This window comes from Hippopotamus amphibius, chromosome X, assembly GCF_030028045.1.
Source record: "Hippopotamus amphibius kiboko isolate mHipAmp2 chromosome X, mHipAmp2.hap2, whole genome shotgun sequence".
Taxonomy (NCBI): Eukaryota; Metazoa; Chordata; class Mammalia; order Artiodactyla; family Hippopotamidae; genus Hippopotamus; species Hippopotamus amphibius.
The window spans coordinates 1,584,746-1,612,430 of NC_080203.1; the positions used below are offsets into that span (position 1 = coordinate 1,584,746).

Below are 27,685 nucleotides of genomic sequence, written 5' to 3' on the forward strand. Positions count from 1 at the left end.
AGGAAGACGAATTCAAGAGTTGCTCTCAAGCATCCAGAATTTTCTGCACCCCACCTCTTGAAGAGAGACTAGCCCAGCTCTATTACAAGCTGGACTTTCCTCTTAAAGCACAACCTTCATTTAAGTTTTTGGATAAAAGCAGAAGCAAAGAATCTGTGAGTACTGTGGATTGTGAGGAAGGCAGGGGGCTGACAACTGGCAGTAAAAACTGAAAGATGGCAGACCCAAGGCCCAGCAGTCAAGCAGACCCTGAAATTGAGCTTTTTGTGAAGGTAAGTTTTCTAGCTATAATGACAGCATACAGAATGTATTATTTCTTGACACTGCCTCTCAGCTTTTAAAAAAAAAGTCAACATTTCAGCTAGAGATAGGAGATAATTTTGTAATTGTATGCCTACTCTGAGTCCTAGAAGAATACCTGGGTGTTTGGCTGCTCTTAGATAACAATAGAAAAACATTCCATCTGAAAAACCAAGAAGATATGATGAAAAGACAACTAGACTGGCTGATAGTTAAACAACTAAATTGTATTATTAGTGACTTCCTATGTAACCTTGGACAAATCTCTCCCTCTCTTTGTTTTTCCATCTGTACAATGAAGGAGGCTGACAAAAATGATCCTTAAGGGCTTACCAGCTCTCATAATCTGTGTTTTATGAGATAGGTTTGGGAAGGCCTGCATGTGGGGAAGAGAGGGCCAAGAATGGCCTGAGAGCCTCATTCCCACACATGGTCCACATATAGCTTTGTAAACTTCTCCCGCAGTGGCTGAACATCACAGCAGGGGCAAATGGACACTACAGGAAGAAAAGGCCAGGCGTCTGTGTCCCTGTTATGTGAGTAGGAGGCATTTTGCCTTGGTTTTTTTTAATGTGCTAACTTTTCAGAAAAGCCCTTTGGAAAACCCCTAAAGCAGGAGAAAGGAACATGTGTTTCTAAATTAGCTCATCAAGAAAAAGAAACAATTTTGTATGGGTCATTCCAAGTAGAAATTACATAGTTTCTTAAACCCTTGCGTATATTAACTATTTTTCTCTATATTTTCATTGATGATAATAATCATAACAAACTCATATCACACTTGACCTTTTTCTAAACCCTTTTTTTATATATTATCTCATTTATCCCTAACAACATTTTAGGAGATAGGTTCACAGTAGTAAAGTAGTATCATCAGTAGTAGTGGTGGTAATAGTACTCAAAATTGGAGTAATATTGTCCTCATGATTTCTAGATAAGTAAGCTAAGGAAATAAGGTTTAAGTAACTTGCCTCTAAAACCACATTGCCTCTTGATGCCCTACAAAGACATAAAATAAGATCTGCTTATCAAATATTAGGTTAAACACCTGTTGGCCAAAGTGATAGTTTTACAAGTAATTTAAAAATATTTGACAACTGGTCACATATATACACCAAGGACATAATTAACCTGCCTTTTCAAAATTATAGGAGAGAGACTCTTGAATTCCTGCATAGCAAAAAATCCAAGTAAGTGTTTGCTGGACTGTGGCATACATAAGAGCTACTTCTATCTCTGGATTCTAGCAAAACATGTGACTGCTCAGACACAACATAAGTAAGCCTTAACTTCCTAACTGACTTTTCATATCTACCACTTCCAATCCAGAGGTAATAAGTCTCTTCATAGGGTAACTAGTTTCTTTTGTCTAAATTTGTTTATTCAACCCAAACTCCTCTAACCAGTTGTTGCCATTGATCTGTGTGCTTATCTTCATAGACTTCCCATAATTTGGGTGGTAATCTAGACAGAGGAAGTTAGGAAATCACACATTGGATGAGCGAATGTTAAAATAATAACTTGCAGGTTAAAAAACTAACCTTTTATTGAGTACCAATGGCAGGGGCTGTGCTAAGTGGTTTATTATTAACCCTGTTTTATGGTTACAGAAGCTAAAGCAAAGAGTAGCTAAGTAGCTTTGCTGAAAGTCACTGAGCTAGTAAACGGCAGGGTCAATATTCCAACCCTTTAAAATAGCTGTGCATAATATTAATTAATCGTTTTCAATTTGGCACACTTTTTAGTAAAATTTCCCAGAATTTCATTAGATGAAATCCTCTAGATGTAAGCTTATCTAATGACATTGATACAAGTCACAGATTTTCTGAAAGAACCTTGAGTATCATTGGTCTGGGTTTTTGTTTTGCTTTCCTTTAAGATGGATTCCAAAGACCTCTAGAAGTTTCATAGAAGATGGGGAATAGGGATTGAGAGGGGTGAAAATGTTAATGAGAAAGTTTGAAAAGCACTACTTTTCACTAGCTGTATCTCATTTATAATGTGGTATCTTTCTAAAGATTAAATGAGTCTGTAATTTCCCCCAGCTACCTCTGGGGACCCTACCACAATTTCCCAATACCACTGATGGGATCCCTACAAGAAAGTAAGTCCTTTCCTGCCACAATTAAGAATTTATATCACACACATATGGACACCAAGGGGGTAAAGTGGGGTGGGGGAGGGGGAGGCTTGGGGTGGGATGAATTGGAGGATTGTAATTGCCATATATACATTACTAATAAGAAAAAATATATAAAATTGTACACTTTAAATATGTGCAGTTTATTGTATGTCAATTATATCTCAATAAAAGTTCTTTTAAAAAAGAAGATACTGTGAATTATCACCTCCTAAAAAAAAGAATTTATATCACACCCCATCCCCTACCCCCGTGTGTTCCATGTAGTGAGTGAAAACATTGCCTTTCAACTCTGAATGATTTGCACAAGATTTATATCCAGGAACTAAGAATAAAGGATTTTCTAAAAGAGCACATTTTATTTTCTCTAAATGCAGAGCTTATCTTATTGGTTTGTTGTTCATTGACAAATGGAGTTTTTGTGCTCTCTACCAGTCTAAAATTAAGCTTTCATAGATTTGCACATAACATTATAGACTCAAACATTTGGAGTATAGGTGATTTACAAGGTTGTGTTAGTTTCAGGTGTACAGCAAAGTGATTCAGTTATACATATACATGTATCTATTCTTTTTCAGATTCTTTTCCCATATAAGTTATTGCAGAATATTGAGCAGAGTTCCCTGTGCTATAAAGTAGGTCCTTGTTGGTTATCTATTTCAAATATAGCAGTGTGTACATGTCAATCCCAAACTCCCTAACTATCCCTCCCCCTCTTTCCTCCCTGGTAACCATAAGTTCATTCTCTAAGTCTGTGAGTCTATTTCTGTTTTGTAAATAAGTTCATTTGTATCGTTTTTTTTAGATTCTGCATGTAAGTGATATCATACGATATTTCTCTTTCTCTGACTTACTTCATTCAGTATGACAATCTCTAGGTCCATCCATGTTGCTGCAAATGGCATTACTTCATTATTTTTTACGGCTGAGTAATATTCCATTGTATATATATACCACATCTTCTTTTTCTGTTCCTCTGCAGATGGAGATTTAGGTTGCTTCCATATCTTGGCTATTGTAAAACAGTGTCGTTATGAACATTGGGGTGCATGTGTCTTTTCAAATTAGAGTTTTCTCCAGATATATGCCCAGCAGTGGGATTGCTGGGTCATAAAGTAGCTCTATTTTTATTTTTTCAAGGAACCTCCATACTGTTCTCCATAGTGGCTGTATCAATTTACATTCCCACCAACAGTGCAAGAGAGTTCCCATTTCTCCACACCCTCTCCAGCATTTACTGTTTGTAGATTTTTTGATGATGGCCATTCTGACCGGTGTGAGGTGATACCTCATTGTAGTTTTGATTTGCATTTCTCTAATAATTAGCGATGTTGAGCATTTTTGCTTGTGACTGTTGGCCATTTGTATGTCTTCTTTGGAGAAATGTCTATTTAGGTCTTCTGCCCATTTTTTGATTGGGTTGTTTTTTTGATATTGAGCTGCATGTGTTGTTTGTATATTTTGGAGATTAATCCCTTGTCAGTCACTTCATTTGCAAATATTTTCTTTCATTCTGTGGGTTGTCTTTTCGTTTGGTTTATGGTTTCCTTTGCTGTTCAAAAGCTTTTAAATTTTATTAGGCCCCATTTGTTTATTTTTGTTTTTATTTTCATTTCTCTATGAGGTGGACCCAAAAAGATCTTGCTGCAATTTATGTGAGAGAGTGTTCTGCCTGCTCTTCCTCTAAGAGGTTTATAGTATTCGTCCTACATTTAGGTCTTTAATCCATTTTCAGTTTATTTTTGTATATGGTGTGAGGGACTGTTCTAATCTCATTGTTTTACCTGTAGCTATTTAGTTTTCCCAGCACCACTTATTGAAGAGACTGTCTTTTCTCCGTTGTATATTCATACATTTTGTGTAATGGCACTTTAAATGAGCATATTATAAACAAAAAAATCAGTTTTCCTGTAAAATTGTACTGTTTCCCCCACACCTCACTGTTTTGCCTTTCCTTTTGCCAAAGGCAATCCACCCTTCCTGCTGTATCTATTATCAGACTTCAGTCTTCTTCCTGCCTCCCACCCCTAATCAAGTTTCCATTCACTAATGCCAGTTATGATTGGATCTTTAGTCTGACTTCTGTTACAAAAGAAATTCAGCTGCCAAGGTTGGTTTCCTCTTCCCATACCTCTTCACTCCCTGACACCACAAAAGAGCAACAATAAACATTATTTCCTCTGTTGCACTCACTGCCAGTAAAAAAGAAAATTTACTAAAAAATAAGAATTACGTCCAAGATCAAGGTGTCAGCATGGTCAGTTTCTGGTGAGAACTCTCTTCCTGGTTTATTATAGATAGGTGCCTTCTTGCTGTGACCTTGTATGCATGGTTGTGAGGGGAGGTGAAGAAAGAGAGAGAAAGAGAGAAAGAGAAAGAAAGAAAGAAAGAAAGAAAGAAAGAAAGAAAGAAAGAAAGAAAGAAAGAAAGGAAGGAAGGAAGGAAGGAAGGAAGGAAGGAAGGAAGGAAGGAAGGAAGGAAGGAAGGGTGAGCGCGTTGGTCCTCTGGTCTCTTCTTATAAGGGCATTAATCCCATCATCCTCATGACCTCATCTAAACCAATCACTTCCCAAACACCTCACCTCCAACTACCATCACGCTGGGGGGCAGGGCTTCAACATTTGAATTTGGGGGGAACACAATTCACAAATCCATAGTAGATAGCAGTGCAACTCACAGGATTAGGAACTCTAAAGAGTAGGTAAGTGTGTGGAGTAAAGAAAAGGGAAAGAATTTATTTGGGGACATGTCGAGATTGAGGTGTCTAAAACTTGGATTTCCCATGAGGAGACAGCATCAGCTACAGCCCTCTCAAGAAGTGATTCTCCTTTCTTCCTCATTTCTCTTGCCACTGAGGGTGGAGGTAAGGTAGGTGTCTTTAGATCTCCTTGCTCCTCATGCCTGTTTCCAGACCATTCTATCTCTCCTATCCAAAGAAAGATCTAGGTTGTCTCATAAAATCAGACTAAACCACCCACCACCCCTCCTTGTTACAGTAGTCTTCCCAATCCCGGGCCACCCTCCCTTATTTCTTAAGGATTTTAGTTCCTGGATCATTGTCACACTCTTCAACACTATGCCTATCATAATTCTTGGTGATTTTAATATCTACACAAATGACCCTTCCAATACTCTGGCCTCTCAGATCCTTGGCTTTCTCTCCTCCAGTGATCTTGTTCTTCATAATCTCTTGGGCACCCCCATGGTTATACCCTTACCTTTGTCATTGCAATGTCTGCAATCCCTGCATAATATCATTTATTTGAGGGGTTTTTTGTTCTTCTGTTTGAACTTTTCCATTTTAATACACTTCATTGAGGTAAATTATACCTCAATATCATAGATATGGTTTATATGTGAAATCTAAAATATGACACAAATGAACCTATCTGCAAAACAGAAACAGACTCACAGATATAGAGAACAGACTGTGGTTGCCAAGAGGGAGCAGGGGTGGGAGAGGGATGGACTGGGAGCTTGGGATTAGCGGGTGCACACTATTACATATAGAATGGATAAACAACAAGGTCCTACTGTACAGCATGGGGAACTATATTCAATATCCTCAGATAAACCATAATGGAAAAGAATATGAGAAAGAATATATGTTTGTATAACTGAACCACTTTGTTGTACAGCAGAAATTAACACAACATTGTAAATCAACTGCAATTCACTGAAAAAATGAGCGCATCTCCAAGCCCTCTCCAGCATTTGTTATTTGCAGACTTTTAATGATGGCCATTCTAACCAGTGTGAGGTGGTACCTCATTGTAAGTTTTGATGTGCATTTCTCTAATAATTAGCGAGGTTAAGCAAAAGATGAATTTTTAAATGAGTGGTGTTACGACAACTATTAACTATTTGTAAAATAATAAAATAAAAATAATAAAGCTGGAGTCCCAATACACTTCTTATGCCAAAATAAATTATAAATAGGTGAAACAAATGTAAAAATGAAACCATAAAGGTACTAGAAGAAAACATGAGATCTTTATAGTGAAACAAAATAAGAAAGTAAATTTTTTTCTTTGCAATCTTGATGTACATAACAGCTGTGTAAGCAGATCAGAAAAACCATATATTTCCTGATTTCATAAAGGAAAACAACATAAGATTTTATGTAAAATTTTAACTTTATATAAGACATTTTTTTAAGTTACATGCAATATGTATCAGAAAGAGTTAGTGTCTTTAGTATACAAGTAATCTGTCCAAAGTAATAAGGAAAACGTCACCACCTTAATAGAAAAATATAAAATTGTCATGAGCAAATGAGTCACAGAATAAGGAAATCAAATGTCTAATGAAAGTATGGAATATACCTTTCAAGAAGGAAATTTGGCAGGATCTATCAAAACGGAAGATGCACATACTCTTTAGTCAGCATTCTGATTTTAAAGATTAATTCTAATGCCACAATCTCAGAAATGGAACAAGTTATATGCTCAGAAATATTTGTTGCTGAAGTATTTAGAGTAACAAAGTTTTGGAATATCTGAAATGGTTCAGTAGTAAATGGTTATGTAAGTTCTGATAATATGTAAGTTTATTATTATTGTTATGTACTCATCACACTTGTAATTTTACATACAATGAAATTATTTGCTTCATTATCTCCGTGTGCCCACAGATGTTAGAATTCATGAGATCAAGGACTTCCAACTTTGTCTCTAGCAATTAGCTCATTTCCCAGTAGGTAATCAATACATACTTGTTGAGCAAATGAATGAATGAATGAAGCCTTTCTTTATCTTAATAGGCTGGAAGTGATGGAGAGAGTATTGGAAACTGCCCCTTTTGTCAACGCCTTTTTATGATCCTCTGGCTTAAAGGAGTTAAATTCAATGTGACTACTGTTGACATGACCAGGTAAGAGAAATCAGGATGTTTCATTCTGGGGATTAAAATCAGTAGACAGTATTGTATGTCAATTACATCTCAATAAAATTCTTTTTAAAAGGAAAAAAACAATGAGGTATCACCTCACACCAGTCAGAATTGCCATCATCAAAAAATCTAGAAACGATAAATGCTGGAGAGGGTGTGGAGAGAAAGGAATCCTCCTGCATTGTTGGTGGGAATGTAAGTTGGTACAGCCACTATGGAAAACAGTTTGGAGGTTCCTTAAAAAACTACAAATGGAACTACCATATGATCCAGTAATCCCACTACTGGGCATATACCCTGAGAAAACCATAATCCAAGAAGAAACATGTACCATAATGTTCATTGCAGCACTATTTACAATAGCCAGGACATGGAAGCAACCTAAATGCCCATCAACAGATGAATGGATAAAGAAGATGTGGCACATATATACAATGGAATATTACTCAGCCATAAAAAGGAATGAAATGGAGCTATATGTAATGAGGTGGCTAGACCTAGAGTCTGTCATACAGAGCAAAGTAAGCCAGAAAGAAAAAAACAAATACCGTATGCTAACTCATATATATGGAATCTAAAAAAATGGTACTGATGAACCCAGCGACATGGCAAGAATAAAGATGCAGATGTAGAGAACAGACTTGAGGACATGGGGAGGGGGGTGGGGATGAGGATGAAGGGGAAGCTGGGAAGAAGTGAGAGAGTAGCATTGACATATATACACTACCAAATGTAAAATAGATAGTGGGAAGCTGCTGCATAGCACAGGGAGATCAACTCAATGATGGATGATAACTTAGAGGGCTATAATAGGGAAGGCAGGAAGGAGTTGCAGGGAGAAGGGAGGGGATTTGGGGATATATGTATAAATACAGCTGATTCACTTTGTTGTACAGCAAAAACTGGCACAAGAGTGTAAAGCAATTATCTTCCAATAAAGAGCTTAAAATAAATAAATAAATAAAAATACAATCAGTAGACACCAATACAATGTTGGTATTTGCCTAATGCGTACTTTATCTAGAGACCTAACTCTGCTTATTTTCAATAATCATAGAAAGCCTGAAGAGCTGAAGGACTTAGCCCCAGGCACCAATCCTCCCTTCCTGATATATAACAAGGAGCTGAAAACAGACTTCATTAAAATTGAGGAGTTCCTAGAACAGACACTGGCTCCTCCAAGGTACAACATTTTTTACAGGATACTATTGTTCTTGAGATAATCTATTTTATTGGCTTATTTATTGCAGATTGAGGATTCTTACTTCTAAACATCTTTTTTTCAATTTCAGGCCTCTCTTTTGCTATCTTTCTAGAAAAGTTTGCAAAGATCCCCCCTGATCACTCCATATATGATTAGAAAACTTTATTACACAATTATTTATTTAATACATGTAAAGCTATTAAAACTTTATGTGATGCAAGTAGTATATTAGAAATGGGCAAAGGATAGGCTTAGAAATTTAGGAAAGAAAAGTAAATGTAGGCCACATTTGATTTTATCTGATCCATAATGAGGTTTGGGGACATTTATACTGATAGAAATCAGACTTATTTTATTGTAGAGCCCTCAGAAGATCTACAATTTTGAAATAGCCTTTAATTCAGTCTGATCTCTTAGCTCTGCAGGTTGAGAAATATTATGTCTATCACGCATAAACTTCCCCCTTCAATTTCAAGTACAGAAAGACAATCAATATAATATTTCAAATTATTTTTAAAATGCATAACTTAAAATAAAAAAGTAAATTCTCTGTAGTCTAGAAGTAGAGAAGAAACCTATGGTGGGTTAGGAGTGAGGGCATGGAGTAATCGCACTGTATAGTCCAAGGGGACTGTTCAGGACTAGTCCATTGCATCACTGATGGCATGAAGGTAGAACATACCCAACACAAGAAAACCAGGAAATAGGCCTGTCACAGTTAGCCAGTGGCTGTAACTGCACTGTCTGCACTTGAATGACAGCTGTATGTCTGCTCACCCAGGACAGTGTCTGGAAACAGTAAGCCTACTGTATTCATTTTTTATTGCTGTGCAACAAACTCAGTGTCCTAAAATGTCACTCATTTATTATCTCACAGTTTTCATTGGTCAGAAGTCTGGCTGTAAACTTAAAACTGCTCTAAAAAGTAAAGTTTTAATCATTATATATACATATGATAAATAAAGGGTTCTATTGGTCCAAAACTCTTCCTACCTAAGAAATTAGGGTTACTATTTTAGATTCTTTTCTGTGTGCCAATACTATGTCTCTTTCATCCATTATTGATGGCTTCTTATATTTTAAGCACCGGCTCCACATATTGAGTCTTATTTTTTTCTTTCTCCTCATCCATCCTCCTCTACTACTGCTTCCCCTCAAACAATCTGCTCCCCAACCTTTTCTAGCTCCCAGAGGTAACTAGTGAAAAAAATCTATTGTGTATCTTTCCATACCCTTTTTTATGTTCATATAAGCACAATAATAGTAAGCATAATTTACTTTACAAAAGTTGCATCTTGCTTATCTCACTTCAGAAAACATTGTTAACATTCTTCAACTCTACTGGTATAGACTTAACTCATTATTTTAATGGCTGCATAATAATCTATGTCACAGATGTGCTACAAGTTGCTAAACTATTCCTCTACTAATGGACGTTCCCTTTCCTTCCAGTTTTTTACCACTACAAACAGTGCTATAAATAACATCCTTGCTCATATGTCCTTATGTACTGGTGTTTTTATTCCTGTGGAATAGATTCCCAGGGGTAAAATTCAAATGGCATATATCTTTTAAATTTTTTACTGATTTATCCATCAGTGTATAAGGATACATTTTTCCCACATATCTGTAATACTATGCGTTATCACTCTTAAAATTTGTGGCAACCTGATGGGCGTAGTGATACCTCATTGATACTTTAGTTTCTAGGTCCCTGGATAATAGGTGAATTAGAGCATCTTTACACATGCTGGTTGAGCATTTGGTTTTGTTCTGTGGATTATCTTGTCAAATTCTTCTCATTTTCCATTAGCTTATGTATCATTTAGGGATTGCATTCAACTCTGATAACTAGAAACCCAAAAGTAGTGGCTTAGATAAATATGGGTTTTATTTTTCTCATATAATATGAAACCAAGAATGAGGCATTGTAGGGGTAGAATGATAGCTTCATGATTTCACTGGGGACCCAGGCTCTTTCTAATATTTCTTCTCTGCCATCCTTCAGGTGAGTCTTCCAGTCTTAAGGTTAACTCATGGTGACAATACACCTGCAGGAATTCCAGGCAACAGATCTAACTCCCACACAGGAAGAGGAAGGGCAAAGGACAAAAGATGCAAGCCAGGTTTAAGGAGTTTTCACAGAAGCCACACTCAACAATTTCCATTAACATCTCATTATCCAGAAGTAATTCACCTAGTCATACCTAAGTACAAAGTGAAGCTAAGAAGTGTAGTTTTCATCCAGGTATATTGCTATCCTTAACAAAATAAGATTCAGTTAGTGAGAGAGAGAGAGAGAGAGAGAGAGTGAGAGAGAGAGAGAAAGTGGTACATAACTGTATCTTCCATAGTCTGCCCCTCTAACCATCTAAATAAATGTGTGGGTCCTTCTTCCCATACATGGAACACACTCCCAAGAGATAACTCCAAAGTCCCATATAGTTACTGCATCCAGTTCAAAGTCCAGGATATATGGGTGATGTGCAACATCTCCCTTAGATATTAATGGTCAAACAATCAAATAAATTAGAAGACAAGTTCCTTCCACCCACTGCTTGACACACCCAATATTCAGTGGTGGATCAGGAATTGGATAACTGGCATAAAATTTTCCATTTTTAAAAGGAAATATAGGATAACACATAACAATCACTGGTTCATAATAGTTACCAGTTTTGGAGAAACAGCTGGAAGGATGTTTCCAAATTTTGATGTTACAAATGATACTAAAATGAACTTTCTTTTTACAAGGTCCTCCAGAGTGGTTATTTAGTCTGCCATATTGCTAAATACAAGAGCTCTTCCATATACTTTTTGTTTCATCTAAAATTTAAAAACCTGTTAAATACCCACATCAATGAAAATGGTGAAGTAGGGAACTCTAAAATGTCACCCCTCCATAATAACAATTGATGGCTTGGCAAAAGCTGTCAGAATCAACTTTGCCAGAACTCTGGAATTTAACCAAAAATTTACAACAGCCTGGGGCTTCTTAATGAAGAGGAAAGAAGCAAAGTTTCAATAAGAGAGTCCTGTGGCATTTTAGGTTACCCTGCTACCATCCTCCACTACTCAGCTCTTTGGAAGCCTTAAAGAGAGCAGTCTACATTGCAGAAGCAGGTTGCTTGTACCAGAGGACATGACATAGACCTTATTCTCAAATAACTGTGGTTGTGTGGTTTGACCTGGTGGCACCCCAAGGGGTTGGCTCAAGGGTTTGCTTTTTTCACCTACTTTGGAGCCTCCCCAGGGCTGAGGCAGCTTCCCTGTTGGCACTCATGGAAGGCATTTAAAGGCAAATGTATTAGCCACTGCCACATGGGGCAAGGAATAAAACTTGGAGAAAGCAATAGACAAACTGAAAATCCTGTGAAGAAAGAAGCTGAGATACTTGGGAGATAGTGGAATAAGGGCTTTAAATTCCTTGGACTTCTAAGGAATCTAGAGAAAACTTTAAGCTCTCACTTCTGGCTAAACTTCAGGCACCATGAAAGTAGAAAGTGAAGGCTAAGGCAGAATTATAAACTGCATACCTAAGCATTGAGGGAGTACCCCAACACAGAGCCAGCTTGCAAACACTGGGAGAGCTTTTTTTCCCTTGGCTTGTTTGTTTGTTTGACTCTTTGTTTTGGTTCCAGGAGTTTAAGGAAATCTCTGTCAAATCAATAACTGACCAAAGATAATGAGGCAAAGATTTCAGTGGCCACACACAAGAAAGAACAGACTTTACAAAAATACTTCAGAAAATTCACTAAACAATTAAGCAACACCACCCACAAAAAGCAACAACAAACCCTGTTTTTTTGGAAGTGAAGGGAAGAATCTGATTTCCAGAGTTTCCACATTATAATATTAAAGTGTCCAAAAAAGAGAGACTGTATGGCCCATTCACAGAAAAAAAAGAAATTGATAGAAATTGTCCCTGAGGAAACCCAGACACTGATTTAATAGACAAAGACTTTAAATCAACTGTCTTAAATATGTTTAGATAGCTAAAGAAAACCATGGACAAAGAACTAAAGGAAACCAAGAAAACAATGTCTCAATAATGAGAGAATATAAAAAAATAAAAATTATAAAAAGGAATCAAATAGAAATTCTGGAGTTGAAAAGTACAATAACTAAAATGAACAATTCACCAGAGGATTTCAACAGCAGATTTGAACAGATAGAAGAAAGAATCAGCAAAACTGAACATAAGTTAATTGAGAGTATCTAGTCTAAGGAAAAAGAAGAAAATGAACAGAGCCTAACAGACCTATTGGATGCCATAAAATGTACTGAGATACACATGATAAGAGAAGCAAGAAAGAGGCAGAAAGAATATTTTATGAAACAATGGCTGAAAACTTCCCAAGTTTAATGAAATACATAAACCTAAACATCCAAGAAGGTCAACAAACTCCAAGTGTAATAAACTCAAAGAGAGCAACACCAACATATATTTTATAAAATTATCTAAAGCCAAAGCCAAAGATATAATCTTGAAAGCATCAAGAAATAAATGACTCATCATGTAGAAGGAATTCTCAATAAGATTAACAGACAATTTTTCATCAGAAATTATGGAGGCCAGAAGGCAGAGAGATGACATATTCAAAGTGCTAGAAGAAAAAAAAGTCAACCAAGAATTCCATATCTGACAAAAATATCCTTCAAAAATTAAAAACTTAAGACATTCCACATGAACAAAAACTGAGGGATTTTGTTGTTAGTAGGCCTGCTCTTCAAGAAATGCTATCAAACCTCCTTCAGGCAGAAATGAGAGGCCATTAGACAGTAGTTCAAAGTCATATAAGAAATAAAGAGCACCAGTAAAAGAAAAATAACCCACATGATCATCGCAGTTGATGCAGAAAAAGCATTTGACATAATCCAACACCATTTTATGACAATACTCAACAAACTAGGAGTGAAAGGGAGCTTCCTCAACCCGATAAAGGGAATCTATGAAAAAACGACAGATTACATCATACTTAAAGGTGAAGGATTGAAAACTTTCTCCCTAAGATCAGGAACAAGACAAAGATGCCATTTTTGCCACTTTTATTCAACACTGTACTCAAATTTCTAGCCAGGTCAATTATGCAAGAAAAAGAAATAAAAGGCATCCAAATTGGAAAGGAAAAAGTAAAACAATATTTGTAGATATGATCTTTTATGTAGAAAATCCTTAAAAATCCACTGAAATACTATTAGAACCAATAAACAAAAATTCAGCACAGTTGTAAGACATAGATAAAAATACAAAAATTAACTGTATTTCTATATACTATCAATGAGTCATCCAAAAAGTAAATGAGGAAAACAATTCCATTTTCAGTAGCATCAAAAATAATAAAATACTTAGAAATAAATTTAACCAAGGAAGAGAAAGACTTATACACGAAGACTACAAACCATTGCTAAAATAGCTTAAAGAAGACATAAGCAAATGGTAAGACATCTATATTAGTTTTCTTAGGGCTACCATAACAAAGTGCCACAAACTGAGTGGCTTAGAACCAGAGAAATTTGTCTTACAAATTTTGGAGGCAAGAGGTCTAAAATCATACTCTCTCTGAAATCTATAAGAGAAGGCTCCTTCCTTGCCTCTTCCTAGCTTCTCATGATTTTCCAGCAATCATTGCCTTATAGACATATAACTCTAACCCTCCATCTTCACATAGCATTCTCCCTGTGTCTCTGTCTCTTCACAAGGTGTTCTTTTTTTAAGGACATCAGTCATATTGGATTAATGGACCCACCTTATTCCATTATGGCCTTATCTTAACTATTGCAGCTATAACAATCCTATCTCAAAATAAGGTTACATCATGAAGTATTGGAGTTTATGACTTCAACATATTTTTGGGGTGGGGGTGGGAACACAATGCAACCCATACAAGTATCCCATGTTCATGGATTAGAAGACTCAATATTATTAATGTAGAAATATTCCCCAAAGTGATCTACTAATTCAGTGAAATACCAACCAAAATTCCAATGGTATTTTTGCAGAAATGAAAAATCCAATCCTCAAATTCATATAGAATTGCAAGAGACCATGAATACCTAAAATAGTCTCTGATAAAGACCAAAAAAATTGGAGGATTCATACTTCCTGATTTCAGAACTTACTACAAAGCTACAGTGATCAAAACAATGCAGTACTTGCATAATAACAGACCATTGGAATAGAATTGAAAGTCCAGAAATAAACACATACATTTATGGTCAACTGATTTTCAAGAGTGCCGAAGCCATTAAATAGTGAAAAAAATAGTCTCTCCAACAAGTGGTGCCAGGAAAACTAGATATTCCCACTGGCATGCCAAAGAATAAAGTTATACCCTTACCTCACATCATATACCAAAATCAATTCAAAGTATATCAAAGACCTAATGTGTGGCATAAAACTTTTAGAAGAAAATATGGAGGAAAATCTTCAGGACCTTGTATCCGGCAATGGATTCTTAGATGTGACACCAAAAGCACATGCAGAAAAGAAGAAAATAGAAAAAATTAGATGATCTGGAAGATAGAACAAGGGAAATAACCCAATTGGAACAGTAGAAAGAGTTTTTTTTTTTTTTTAATGAGAAAAGTTTAAGGAACCTCTGATCCAACATCAAGTGTACTAACATTCACGTTATAGGGATCCCCAAAGGAGAAAAGAGAGAAAGGGATAGAAAGGTATTCAATGACATTATGGCTGAAAATTTCCTGAAGCTGATGAAGGAAACAGATTTCCAGGTAGAGAAAGCACAGAGAGTCCCAAACAAGATAAACCCAAAGAGACTCACACCAAGACATATGATAGTTAAAATGCCAAAATTTAAAGATAAAGAGAGAATTCTAAAGGCAGCAAGAGAGGACTTCCTAGGTGGCGCAGTGGGTAAGAATCTGCCTGCCAATGCAGGGGACACAGGTTTGATCCCTGCCCCAGGAAGATACCACATGCCACGGAGCAACTAAGCCCATGCACCACAACTATTGAGCCTGTGCTCTAGAGCCCGTGAGCCACAACTATTGAGCCCATGAGCTGCAACTACTGAAGCCCACGCACCTGGAGCCTGTGCTCTGCAATAAGAGAGGCCTCCACAATGGGAAGCCTGTGCACCACAAGGAAGACTAGCCCCCGCTTGCCGCACTAGAGAAAGCCCATGTGCAGCAACGAAGACCCAACACAGCCAATAAAATAAATAAATAAATTTATTAAAAAATTAAAAAAAATAAAGGCAGCAAGAGAAAAATAATCTTTTCCACATAGAGAAGACGCTTTAACACTTCTTTTAGGATTAATTTAGTATTGATGAGCTCTTTTAGTTTTTTCTTGTCTGAGAAGTTTTTTCTCTCCAATGCTGAATGATAACTTTGCTGGGTAGAGTACCCTAGGTTGTAAGTTCCTCCCTTTCAGCACTTTAATATGTCATGTCACTCCCTTCTAGCCTGCAAAGTTTCTGCAGAAAAATAAGGTGATAGTCTTATGGGGTTTTCCTTTTATGTGACTAGTATCCAAAATATATAAAAGAAACCTTAAAATTCAACAACAGAAAGACAAACAACCTAATTTTAAAATGGAAAAAGGATTTGAGTAGACAATTCTCTAGAGAACATTTTAAAATATCTAATAAGTACATGTAAAGATGTTTAATGTCATTAGTCATTAGGGAAATGCAAATCAAAAGCACAATGCCCATTTTTTAATTGGGTTCTTTCTTTCTATAATATTGAGTTGCATGAGCTGTTTATAAATTTTGGATATTAGTCCATTATCGGTCATATCATTTGCAAATATTTCCTCCCATTCAATAAGTTGTCTTTGCATTTTGTCAATAGTTTCCTTTTCTGTACAAAGCTTTTAAGTATAATTAGGTCACATTTCTTTATTTTTGCTTTTATGTCTTTTGCCTTAGGAGACAGATGTAAAAAAAATATTGCTATGATTTATGTTTATGACTTCTTCTGCCTATGTTCTTTTCTAGGAGTTTTATAGTTTCAGGTCTTACATTTAGGTGTTTAATCCACTTTGAGTTAATTTTTTTGTATGTGGTGTGAGAAAATTTTGTAATCACATTCTTTTACATGTAGCTGTCCAGTTTCCCCAGTATCACTTATTGAAGACACTGTACATTCTCCATTGTATATTCTTGGCTCCTTTATTGTAGATTAATTGGCCATAAGTGTGTGGGTTTATTTCTTGGTTTTCTATTCTATTCCATTGATTTAGGTGTCTGTTGTTGGTCCAGTACCATGCTGTTTTGATTACTGTAGCTTTGTAGTATAGTCTGAAGTCAGAGCATGTGACACCTCCAGCTTTGTTCTTTATTTTTCTCAAGATTGCTTTGGTATTTTGGGGTAATTTGTGGTTCCATATAAATTTTAGGATTATTTGTTCTTAATTCTCTGAAAAATGTCAGGATATTTTCATAAGGATTGCATTAAATCTATAGATTGCTTTGGGTAGTGTGGCCATTTTAACAATAGTAATTGTTCCAATCCAAGGACACAAGATTTTTTTTACTTCTTTGTATCATTTTCAGATTCCCTCATCAATGTCTATAGTTTGTAGAGTATAGGTCTTTCACTTCCTTGGTTAATTTATTCCTAGATATTTTATTCTTTTTGACATAATTGTAAGTGGGATTGTTTCCTTAATTTCTCTTTCTAATCATTCATTGTTAGAATATAGAAAAGCAACAGATTTCTATATATTAATCATGCATCCTGCAACTTTATTGAATTCACTTATTAGTTCTAATATGTATTCAAAGAGAAACATGTGCACAAATGTTCATAGCAACAGAATTCACACTGGTGAAAAGGCCAAAACAGCACAAATGTCCGTCAAGTGATTATTGGATAAACTAAATGTGGTCTATCCATACAATGAAATATTAGTCATCCATAAAAAGGAATGAAGTGCTGATATATACTAGAATATGGATGAACCTCAAAGCGTTATACTAAGTGAAAGAAGCCAAACACAAAAGGCCACACATTTTATGATTCCATTTACATGAAATGTCCAGTATAAACAAGTCCATAGAGACAGAAAGATTAGTGATTCCAGGAGTAAATGGGGAGTGACTGCTTAATGGAACACAGTTTCCCTTTTGTGCAATGAAAATGTTCTCAAACTAGATAGGGATGATGGTTGCACAACATTACAAATGTACTAAAACCAATGAATTGTACACTTTAAAAATAGTTTAAATGGTGAGTTTTATGTTATGTGAATTTTACTTCAATTTTAAAAATACTATTGGATCTTAATTGAAATTACATTTAATTTATATTACTATTTATACAAATATCATATTTATGATGTGAATTCTTCCCATCAGAGGACATGATTTCAGTATTTCGGTATCATCTATCATCTTATGTTCTTTTTTTAAGAATGAGGTATAATTGTCATATAATGTTGTGTAAGTCTAAGGTATACAACAAGTTGATTTGATACATTTATATATTGCAAAATGATTATCACTATAGCGTCAGCTAACACCTCTATTCCATCACATAATTATCATTTATTTTTAGTGGTGATAACAGTTGAGATCTAGTCTATTAGCAACTTTGAAGTTTATAATACAGTATTGTTGACTATAATCACTATGCAGTGGATTTTATTTCCTGGACTATTTATCTACTAGTTGCAAGTTTTTACTCTTTTTGTTCTGTTTTGTTTTAATTTAATTTTAATGTTTTATTTTTTTAAGCTCTTTATTGGAATATAATTCCCATACACTGTTGTGCCAGTTTTTGCTATACAACAAAGTGAATCAGCTGTATTTATACATATATCCCCATATCCCCTCTCTCCCACGACTCCCCCCCACCCTCCCCATCCCAGCCCTCCAAGGCATCACCCATCATCAAGTTGATCTCCCTTTGTTATACAGCAACTTCCCACTAGCTATCTATTTTACAGTTGGTAGTATATATATGTCTATGCTACTCTCTCACTTTGTCCCAACTTCCCCTTCACCCCCTCCCAACCCCGTGTCCTCAAGTCCGTTCTCTACATCTGCATCTTTATTCTTGCCCTGTCACGGGGTTCATCAGTACCATTTCTTCAGTATTTGTTTTTCTCTTTCTGGCTTCCTTCGCTCTGTATGACAAACTCTAGGTCCATCCACCTCACTACAAATAACTCAATTTCATTCCTTTTTATGGCTGAGTAATAGTCCATTGTATATACGTGCCACATCTTCTTTATCCATTCATCTGTTGATGGGCATTTAGCTTGCTTCCATGTCCTGGCTATTGTAAATAGTGCTGCAATGAACATTGTGGTACACGTTTCTTTTTGGATTATGGTTTTCTCAGGGTATATGCCCAGGAGTTGGATTGCTGGGTCATATGGTAGTTCTATTTGTAGTTTTTTAAGGAACCTCCATACTGCTTTCCATAGTGGCTGTACCAACTTACATTCTTACCAACAGTGCAGGAGAGTTCCCTTTTCTCCACACCCTCTCCAGCATTTATTGTTTCTAGATTTTTTGATGATGGCCATTCTGACTGGTGAGAGGTGATACCTCATTGTGGCTTTGACTTGCATTTCTCTGATGATTAGTGATGCTGTGCATCTTTTCATGTGTTTGTTAGCCAACTGCATGTCTTCTTTGGAGAAATGTCTGTTTAGGTCTTCTGCCAATTTTTGGATTGGGTTATTTGCTTTTTTGGTATTAGCGGCATGAGCTACTTGTATATTTTGTTTTTGTTTGGTTGGTTGGTTAGTTTTTGTTTTTTTTAAGTTATAAATTCTCTTTTTTTAAGCTCTTTACTAGAATATAATTGCTTTACACACTTGTACCAGCTTTTGAGGTACACCAAAGTGAATCAGCTGTATTTATACATATATCCCTATATCCCCTCCCTCCCACGACTCCCTCCCACTCTCCCTGTCCTGGCCCTTTACTTGTATATTTTAGAGATTAATCCTTTGTCAGTTGCTTCATTAGCAAATATTTTCTCCCATTCTGAGGGTTGTCTTCTTGTCTTGTTTATGGTTTCTTTTGCTGTGCAAAAGCTTTTAAGTGTCATTAGGTCCCATTTGTTTATTCTTGATTTTATTTCCATTATTCTAGGAGGTGGGTCACAAAGGATCTTGCTTTATGTCATAGAATGTTCTGCCTATGTTTTCGTCTAAGAGATTTATAGTGTCTGGCCTTACATTTAGGTCTTGAATCCATTTTGAGTTTATTTTTGTGTATGGTGTTAGGAAGTGTTCTAATTTCATTCTTTTACACGTAGCTGTCCAGTTTTCCCAGCACCACTTATTGAAGAGGCTGTCTTTTCTCCATTGTATATTCTTGCCTCCTTTGTCAAAGATAAGGTGCCCATATGTGCGTGGGTTTATCTCAGGGCTCTCTATTCTGTTCCATTGATCTATATTTCTGTTTTTGTGTCAGTACCATACTGTCTTGATCACTATAGCCTTGTAGTATAGTTTGAAGTCAGGGAGCCTGATTCCACCTGATTCCAGCTCTGTCTTTCCTTCTCAAGATTGCTCTGGCTATTCGGGATCTTTTGCATTTCCATACAAATTGTAAAATTCTTGTTCTAGTTCTGTGAAAAATGCCATTGGTAATTAGATAGGGATTGCACTGAATCTGTAAGTTGCTTTGGGTAGTATAGTCATTTTCACAATGTTGATTCCTCCAATCCAAGAACATGGTATGTCCCTCCATCTGTTTGCATCATGTTTGATTTCTTTCATCAGTGCCTTATAGTTTTCTGCATGCAGGTCTTTTGCCTCCTTAGGCAGGTTTATTCCTAGCTATTTTATTCTTTTTGTTGCAATGGTAAATGGCATTGTTTCCTTAATTTCTCTTTCTGTTCTTTTGTTGTTAGTGTACAGGAATACAAGAGATTTCTGTGCATTAATTTTGTACCCTGCTACTTTACTAAATTCATCAATTAGTGCTAGCAATTTTCTGGCAGCATCTTTAGAGTTTTCTATATATAATATCAGGTCATCTGCAAAGAGTGACAATTTTACTTCTTTTCTAATTTGGATTCCTTTTATTTCATTGTCTTCTCTGATTGCTGTGGCTAAAACTTCCAAAACTATGTTGAATAATAGTGGTGAGAGTGGACACCCTTGTCTTGTTCCTGTTCTTGGAGGGAATGCTTTCAGTTTTTCACCATTTAGAATGATGTTGGCTGTTGGTTTCTCATATATGGCTTTTATTATGTTGAGGTAACTTCCTTCTATGCCCACTTTCTGGAGAGTTTTTATCATAAATGGATGTTGAATTTTGTCAAAAGCTTTTTCTGCATCTATTGAGATGATCATATGGTTTTTGTCCTTCAATTTTTTTTAATATGATGTATCACATTGATTGATTTGCGTATATTGAAGAATCCTTGTGTCCCAGGGATAAATTCCACTTGATCATGGTGTATGATCTTTTTAATGTGCTGCTGGATTCTGTTAGCTAGTATTTTGTTGAGCATTTTTGCATCTATATTCATCAGTGATATTAGCATGTAATCTTCTTTTTTTGTGACATCTTTGCCTGGTTTTGGTATCAGGGTGATGGTGGCCTCATAGAATGAGTTTGGGAGTGTTCCTGCTTCTGCTATATATTGGAAGAGTTTGAGAAGGATAGGTGTTAACTCTTCTCTAAATGTTTGAGAGAATTCGCCTGTGAAGTCATCTGGCCCTGGACTTTTGTTTGTTGGGAGATTTTTAATCACAGTCTCAATTTCAGTGCTTGTGATTGGTCTGTTCATATTTTCTATTTCTTCCTGGTTCAGTTTTGGAAGATTGTACTTTTCTATGAATTTATCCATTTCTTCCAGGTTATCCAATTTATTGGCATATAGTTGCTTGTAGTAGTCTCTCATGATTGCAAATTTTTAGTCTCAATCTCCCCAATTCCTGCAGCCCCCAGCCTCTTGTGACCACCACTTTACTCTCTATTTTTATGAGTTTGGCTTTTTTAGATTCCACATATAAGTGATATCATACAGTATTTGTCCTTCTCTGTCCAACTTCACCTTACCATAATGCTCTCAAGATCCATTCATGTTGGCACAAATGGCAGGACTTCCTTCTTTCTCATGGCTAATATTCCATTGTGTGTGTGTGTGTGTGTATAAAACCACATCTTCTTTATCCATTCATCCACTGATGGACACTTAGGTTATGAACCTAAGTGTCTGTTTTATGTTGTTTGATGAGATTTTGTAATGTTTTGCTTTTATATTGTTTCTATACCTTCTGTATTAAATTATTTTTTAATATTTTATACTTTTGTCACTATTGTAAGTGGAATATACTACTAATATCCATTTCATTCTGGTTATTGCTAGCATAGAAAAGTTATTTCTTTAATGTTTGATTTATGTTTAGCCACCTTACCAAAATAGGTGATTAATTCTAGCAATTTCTTGGTTTTATATTGTTACTTCTCTTCCAATAATTATACTGATTGCTTTATGTTGTTTCTTTCTCCACTTGTTAAAACCTCAAAAAAATATCAAATATAATAGCAATTGTAGGCATTTCTGTCTTGTTCCTAAACTTAATGTAAAAAAGGTAGAGTCACCATTTAAAATGGTGTTTTTTCTTCTCTTACTGGTTAGTACATTCAGCACAATGTTGAAGCGCAGTGGTGATCATGATTATCCTCCTCCTTTACTAGTTTTAAAGGAAATAGTTTTAACATTTCACCACTTAAAATGATGGTTGCTGAAAGTTTTTGATGGATACTTTTCACCAAGTTAAAGAAATTAATTCATGTAATCATTTAAAAAATATTTACTGAATACTTACTGTCCGGTACTATTCTAGGCACTTGGGACACATCAGTGAATAAAATGGGCAAAAGCTCTCTACCACAGCAGAGCTTACATTTTAGTTAGGGAAGACAGCAAGTAAGCAAGATAAAAAGCAAAATATAAACTACTTTAGATGATGATAAATACTAAGAAAAAGTAAAACAAGGGAGGGAAGTAGTGGATGTTAGGGACAGGGGAGAAGTTGCAATGTCAGATAAGGTGGCCAGAGAAAGGCCTCACTTCAGAGGATATATCAGATTCAAAGACCTGAAAGAAGAGGGGGAGAGGATCATATGCATATATGAGGGAAACTGCTTTATTTAAGGGCAGACCAAGTGAAAAGGACCTGGGGTGGGAGCTTGTCAGGCCTATTTGAAGAAGAGCAAGGAAGTCAGCGTGAAGTGAAGTAAGGAAGACAGTAGGAAGAAATAAGAGCAGAAGGTAAGGTGGGGCCAGATCACACTGGCCATATTATAGACCAGTGTGAAGACTTGGGCTCTGAGTCTGAATGACATGGGGACATTGCAAGGTAATGAGTAGGAAAGAGACATGATATGACTTAAGTTTTAACATGATTGCTCTGGCCGCAGGTGGAGAATATCCTGGGAGTGTGAGTGATAAGCATGGGAGAGAGGGAGTAATCAAAAGCTGTTGCATGACAGACGCTAGGCCCATCCACCTCACTACAAATAACTCAATTTCCTTCCTTTTTATGGCTGAGTAATATTCCATGTGTACATGTGCCACATCTTCTTTATCCATTCCTCTGCCGATGGGCATTTAGGTTGCTTCCATGTCCTGGCTATTGTAAACAGTGCTACAGTGACCCAGTGACAGGGCAAGAATAAAGACGTAGAGGTAGAGAATGGACTTGAGGACATGGGGGTGGGTGGGTGAAGGGGAAGCTGGGACATAGTGAGAAAGTAGCATTGACATATACACACTACCAAATGTAAAATAGCTAGTGGGAAGCTGCTGCATAGCACAGGGAGATCAACTCAATGATGGGTGATGAGGATAGGGAGGGTGGGAGGGAGTCACGGGAGGGGATATGGGGATACATATATACATACAGCTGACTCACTTTGTTGTATAGCAGAAACTGGCACAACAGTCTAAAGCAATTATACTCTAATAAAGAGCTTTAAAAAAAAAAAAAAGCTGTTGCAGTAATATAGGCTTTGGGCCAGGCAGTGAGCAGTGGAGGTGGTGAGTAGTGGACAGATTCTGGACACATTTTGAAAGGCAGGCTACCTGGAGTTGCTAATGGATGAAATGTAGGGATCGAGCAAAAGAGGAATCAATGAAGATGGCTAAGTGTTTGGCCCAACCATTTCTAGTTTGCTAGTGTGAGGTTTTATGAATAGGAATTGATTTTCACTGAACACATTTTGGGCAGCTATTCATGATCATATGGTTTTCCTTATTTAATTTGTTAATGTGGTAAATTACATTATTTAATTTTATTATGCTAAATTAACTTTGTATTACTAAGAGAAGGATATCTTGGCTACTTTTCCCCATTCTCTCCATCCTCTTTATTCTTTTATGTGTTTTGTTAATTGAAGCCATGTTTTTTCCTACTACTTATATTGAAAATGTATTACCACTATATCTTCTGCCAACCAGGCTTTTAGGAGCAAGTATGGGGACCCAACAGCCATTTGAAACATTGTTTCTACAGATAAATGACCTTTAAATTCCAAATAGCTGGTTTCGCAGTGAATTTTAGATTCTAAAGTATCCTCAGACTGGGAAAAAGACATATTTCCAATGAAAGGTTTCTCAGGACCTTCAGCACAATTTTCCAAAACTTCTATTCTCAGTAGAGTGCTAGCTAAGACACCTGGTCTATGTCGTGTTATGTGTGAATGTTATGTGCGGTGATGTTTCTTTTTAAGGTATCCTCACCTGAGTCCCAAGAACAAGGAGTCCTTTGATGTGGGCTGTAACCTCTTTGCCAAGTTTTCTGCATACATTAAGAATACACAAAAGGAGGCAAATAAGAGTAAGATACGTTTCTCTAAGTCTTTTTGTTTTTCTCGCTCACATGCTCACTCTTACACTCTGACAACTAAAATAGGACTTTCCTAAATATATAGTATACAGTGGGAAATACTCTCTTTTTTTCTTTTTATTATTTTTTTGGGGGTACACCAAGTTCAATCATCTGTTTTTATACACACATCCCCGTATTCCCTCCCTTCCTTGACTCCCCGCCCGAGTCCCCCACACCCTCCCCGCCCCAATCCTCTAAGGCATCTTCCATCCTCGAGTTGGACTCCCTTTGTTATACAACAACTTCCCACTGACTATTTTACAGTTGGTAGTATATATATGTCTGTGCTACTCTCTCGCTTTGTCTCAGTTTCCCCTTCACCCCCCGCCCCCTCCCATACCTCGAGTTCTCCAGTCCATTCTCTGTATCTGCGTCCTTGTTCTTGTCACTGAGTTCATCAGTACCATTTTTAGATTCCGTATATGTGAGTTAGCATACAATATTTGTCCTTCTCTTTCTGACTTACTGCACTCTGTATGACAGATTGTAGTTCTATCCACCTCATGACATATAGCTCCATCTCATCCCTTTTTATAGCTGAGTAATATTCCATTGTATATATATGCCACATCTTCTTTATCCATTCATTTGTTGATGGGCATTTAGGTTGCTTCCATGTCCTGGCTATTGTAAATAGTGCTGCAATAAACATGATGGTACAAGTTTCTTTTGGGATTATGGTTTTCTTTGGGTATATGCCCAGGAGTGGGATTACTGGATCATATGGTAGTTCTATTTGTAGTTTTTTAAGGAACCTCCAAATTGTTTTCCATAGTGGCTGTACCAATTTACAGAATAGTGGGAAATACTCTTCATCTCATTCTCTCTGCTCTCTTCTGAAATTCCCCTGCATGAAGTTTTATTGGATTTAGAACCTAATATTCAACATAGCAATCACCAACTTAGCTCAAGTAGAACATTGACATGCCAGGTATGAACTAACTGCAGGATTGTATTTCTTAAGCCCCAGCTTCCCCAGTCCTGTGTAGTTTTAAGGTTTCTTAAGCCATAGCACCTACCATTTCCCACAAACACTCCTGAACAGGCTTACTATTCTCCAAATCATGAGAGCTATTAGTCTGTGATTCCACTTTCTGACTCTTCTTGAGTGATAATATATATTACCTTTCTTTCTTTGATTCTCCTCCCAATGTACTTCCACAAGAAAAGTCCAAAAATATTTCTACTTACCATTTGATTAAACATCTGACTCAGTCTTATCAGTGGGTAGTTGAGCATTCTAGTTAACTATATAGATTTTGAAGAGTCAGTGTAAGCAATGTGTAAAGACAGAGATGTCTAAATGTGTGAAAAGCATATTGAGAATGTATTTAGTCATCAAGACAATACATTTATAAGTAACCCTATGACTCCATTGCCTCAGGTTTTGAAAAATCTCTGCTCAAAGAATTTAAGCGTCTGGATGACTACTTGAACACCCCACTTCTGGATGAAATTGATCCAGACAGTGCTGAGGAACCCACAGTTTCCAGAAGATTGTTTTTGGATGGGGATCAGCTGACATTGGCTGACTGCAGTTTGTTACCCAAACTGAACATTATTAAAGTAAGTGTTTACAGGGCAGGCTGAATGATTGAGAGGGAGTGGGTGTTGCCAGCAAGAAAGTACAGTGACTTTTCGGCGTGAGGTTTTTATATGATGGCTTTGTCATCGTCATTACATATAGTGTGTGTCTCCTTTTTCTCCTCAGAGGAAAAATCCATAATGGTCTCTTCTGACAAGCATAAAAACGTCTTGTCTCTTTCTTCCTAAATCAGAAGGTGTTCTCCATTGTCTCATCTATAAAACAAGGGTAATATTACCCATCTCACATAATTATTGAGAAAATTAAATTAAGGCATATGAAATGCTTAGGATGGTGTCTGAATCATAACAAGTGGTAATAATGTGAGTTAATATTATTATTATCTAATCATTAATTTAACAAATTTTTATTGAACACAACTTATTCTATCTCAGGTCCTAATCCAGACACAAAGAAGTCCATCCGGCAAAGAAGTGAACTTTTTCTGTGCTTCCTTCTTCTAAACATATTCATAATTAAATGCAGCATAAATATAAAAATGATTACAAGCATGAAGTTTTGTGTACATTTGTGGACAAAACATTAAAGTAATAAATCCAAGATCCTTTACGTTTATTTTGTAGTACGTTTTGTGTAGGTAACGTGTCCTCAATGATCCTGACTTTTGAGATATGTTTTTACACACTAGGCATGTTACTGATGCCCCTCATTACCAACTGCTTTTTCCTCTTTTTTCCTAAAACCCTAGGTTGCTGCAAAGAAATACCGTGACTTCGACATTCCAGGAGAATTCTCAGGAGTTTGGCGCTATCTCCACAATGCCTATGCCCGTGAAGAATTTAGCCACACGTGTCCTGAAGACAAAGAAATTGAAAATACCTATGCGAGTGTGGCTAAACAGAAGAGTTAGGACAGCTCTTTCAGTAGAAAAGCCTCTCTTTTCACTTGTTATCCTATTAGAAAGTCTTTTGGAAATAAGAATATGGAAAATACTCTTCCCTCTATGCAACTTTCTTATGAAAAATAATGCTGTATTTTCTGTATGTAATTAATCCAACTATCTGCTCACTGTGTATTTTAAAGGTCTTCATATTTTTATTTCACTTTTCAATTCCCATGACACAACCACTGCAATCTTAAATGACATGCAATGTGTCAATATCTTTTGCGCTTTGATCGAATTATTAGAATGCATCATGAGTGCAAGCTCAAGAGATGGCTGAAGTTACAAATGACATACAGTCACAGTCTCAAACTGTTCCTTAGAAACATTTCCATCTAAATCATTAAAACAATTTTACTAAGAAATCTGACTGACCAAAAGGTCTTCTTGTTGTCCATTAAAGGGCAAAGTAAACCGTTCTTAGAGGATAATCACAAATCTTTCTACAGAATGTAAAATGTTCCATTACTATATGCACCCAAATGTACATGTTAAAATACAATCAAATCACTCAAATCTGAAAACAAAAAATGAATTTTACTCTTATTCCTTCGAAAAAGAAACAAAGTTGAGCCTCAAGAAAGGGAGACCAGTTTTATTATAGGTCTTGGTGGAATTTCAATATTTTTTTTTTTTTTTGGCCACGCTGTGGGGCATGTGAGATCTTAGTTCTCCAACCAGGGATAGAACCCACACCCCCTGCAGTGGAAGCTTGGAGTCTTAACCACTGGACCACCAGGGAAGTCCCTAGATAAAACTTAAATGAAGCAGCGTTTTAATAGGTTCAAAGAGAAATAAGGCAATGAGCAACGAGTTAACAG

The 27,685-nt window shown here is 36.4% G+C and overlaps 1 protein-coding gene across 2 annotated transcripts; it reads left to right on the forward strand.

The window, feature by feature from the left end:
- Positions 1-26,978, forward strand: CLIC2 (chloride intracellular channel 2). 2 transcript variants are annotated; one of them, XM_057719315.1, is made up of 6 exons: positions 1-272; positions 7,203-7,312; positions 8,388-8,513; positions 24,218-24,324; positions 25,760-25,941; positions 26,670-26,978. In XM_057719315.1, the coding sequence occupies exons 1-6, from the start codon at positions 216-218 to the stop codon at positions 26,829-26,831; spliced, it is 744 nt and encodes a 247-aa protein (XP_057575298.1). In that variant the 5' UTR covers positions 1-215; the 3' UTR covers positions 26,832-26,978. The 2 variants fall into 2 exon arrangements, with proteins under 2 accessions (XP_057575298.1, XP_057575299.1); XM_057719316.1 differs by lacking the exon at positions 8,388-8,513.
- Positions 26,979-27,685: the final 707 nt, after the last annotated feature.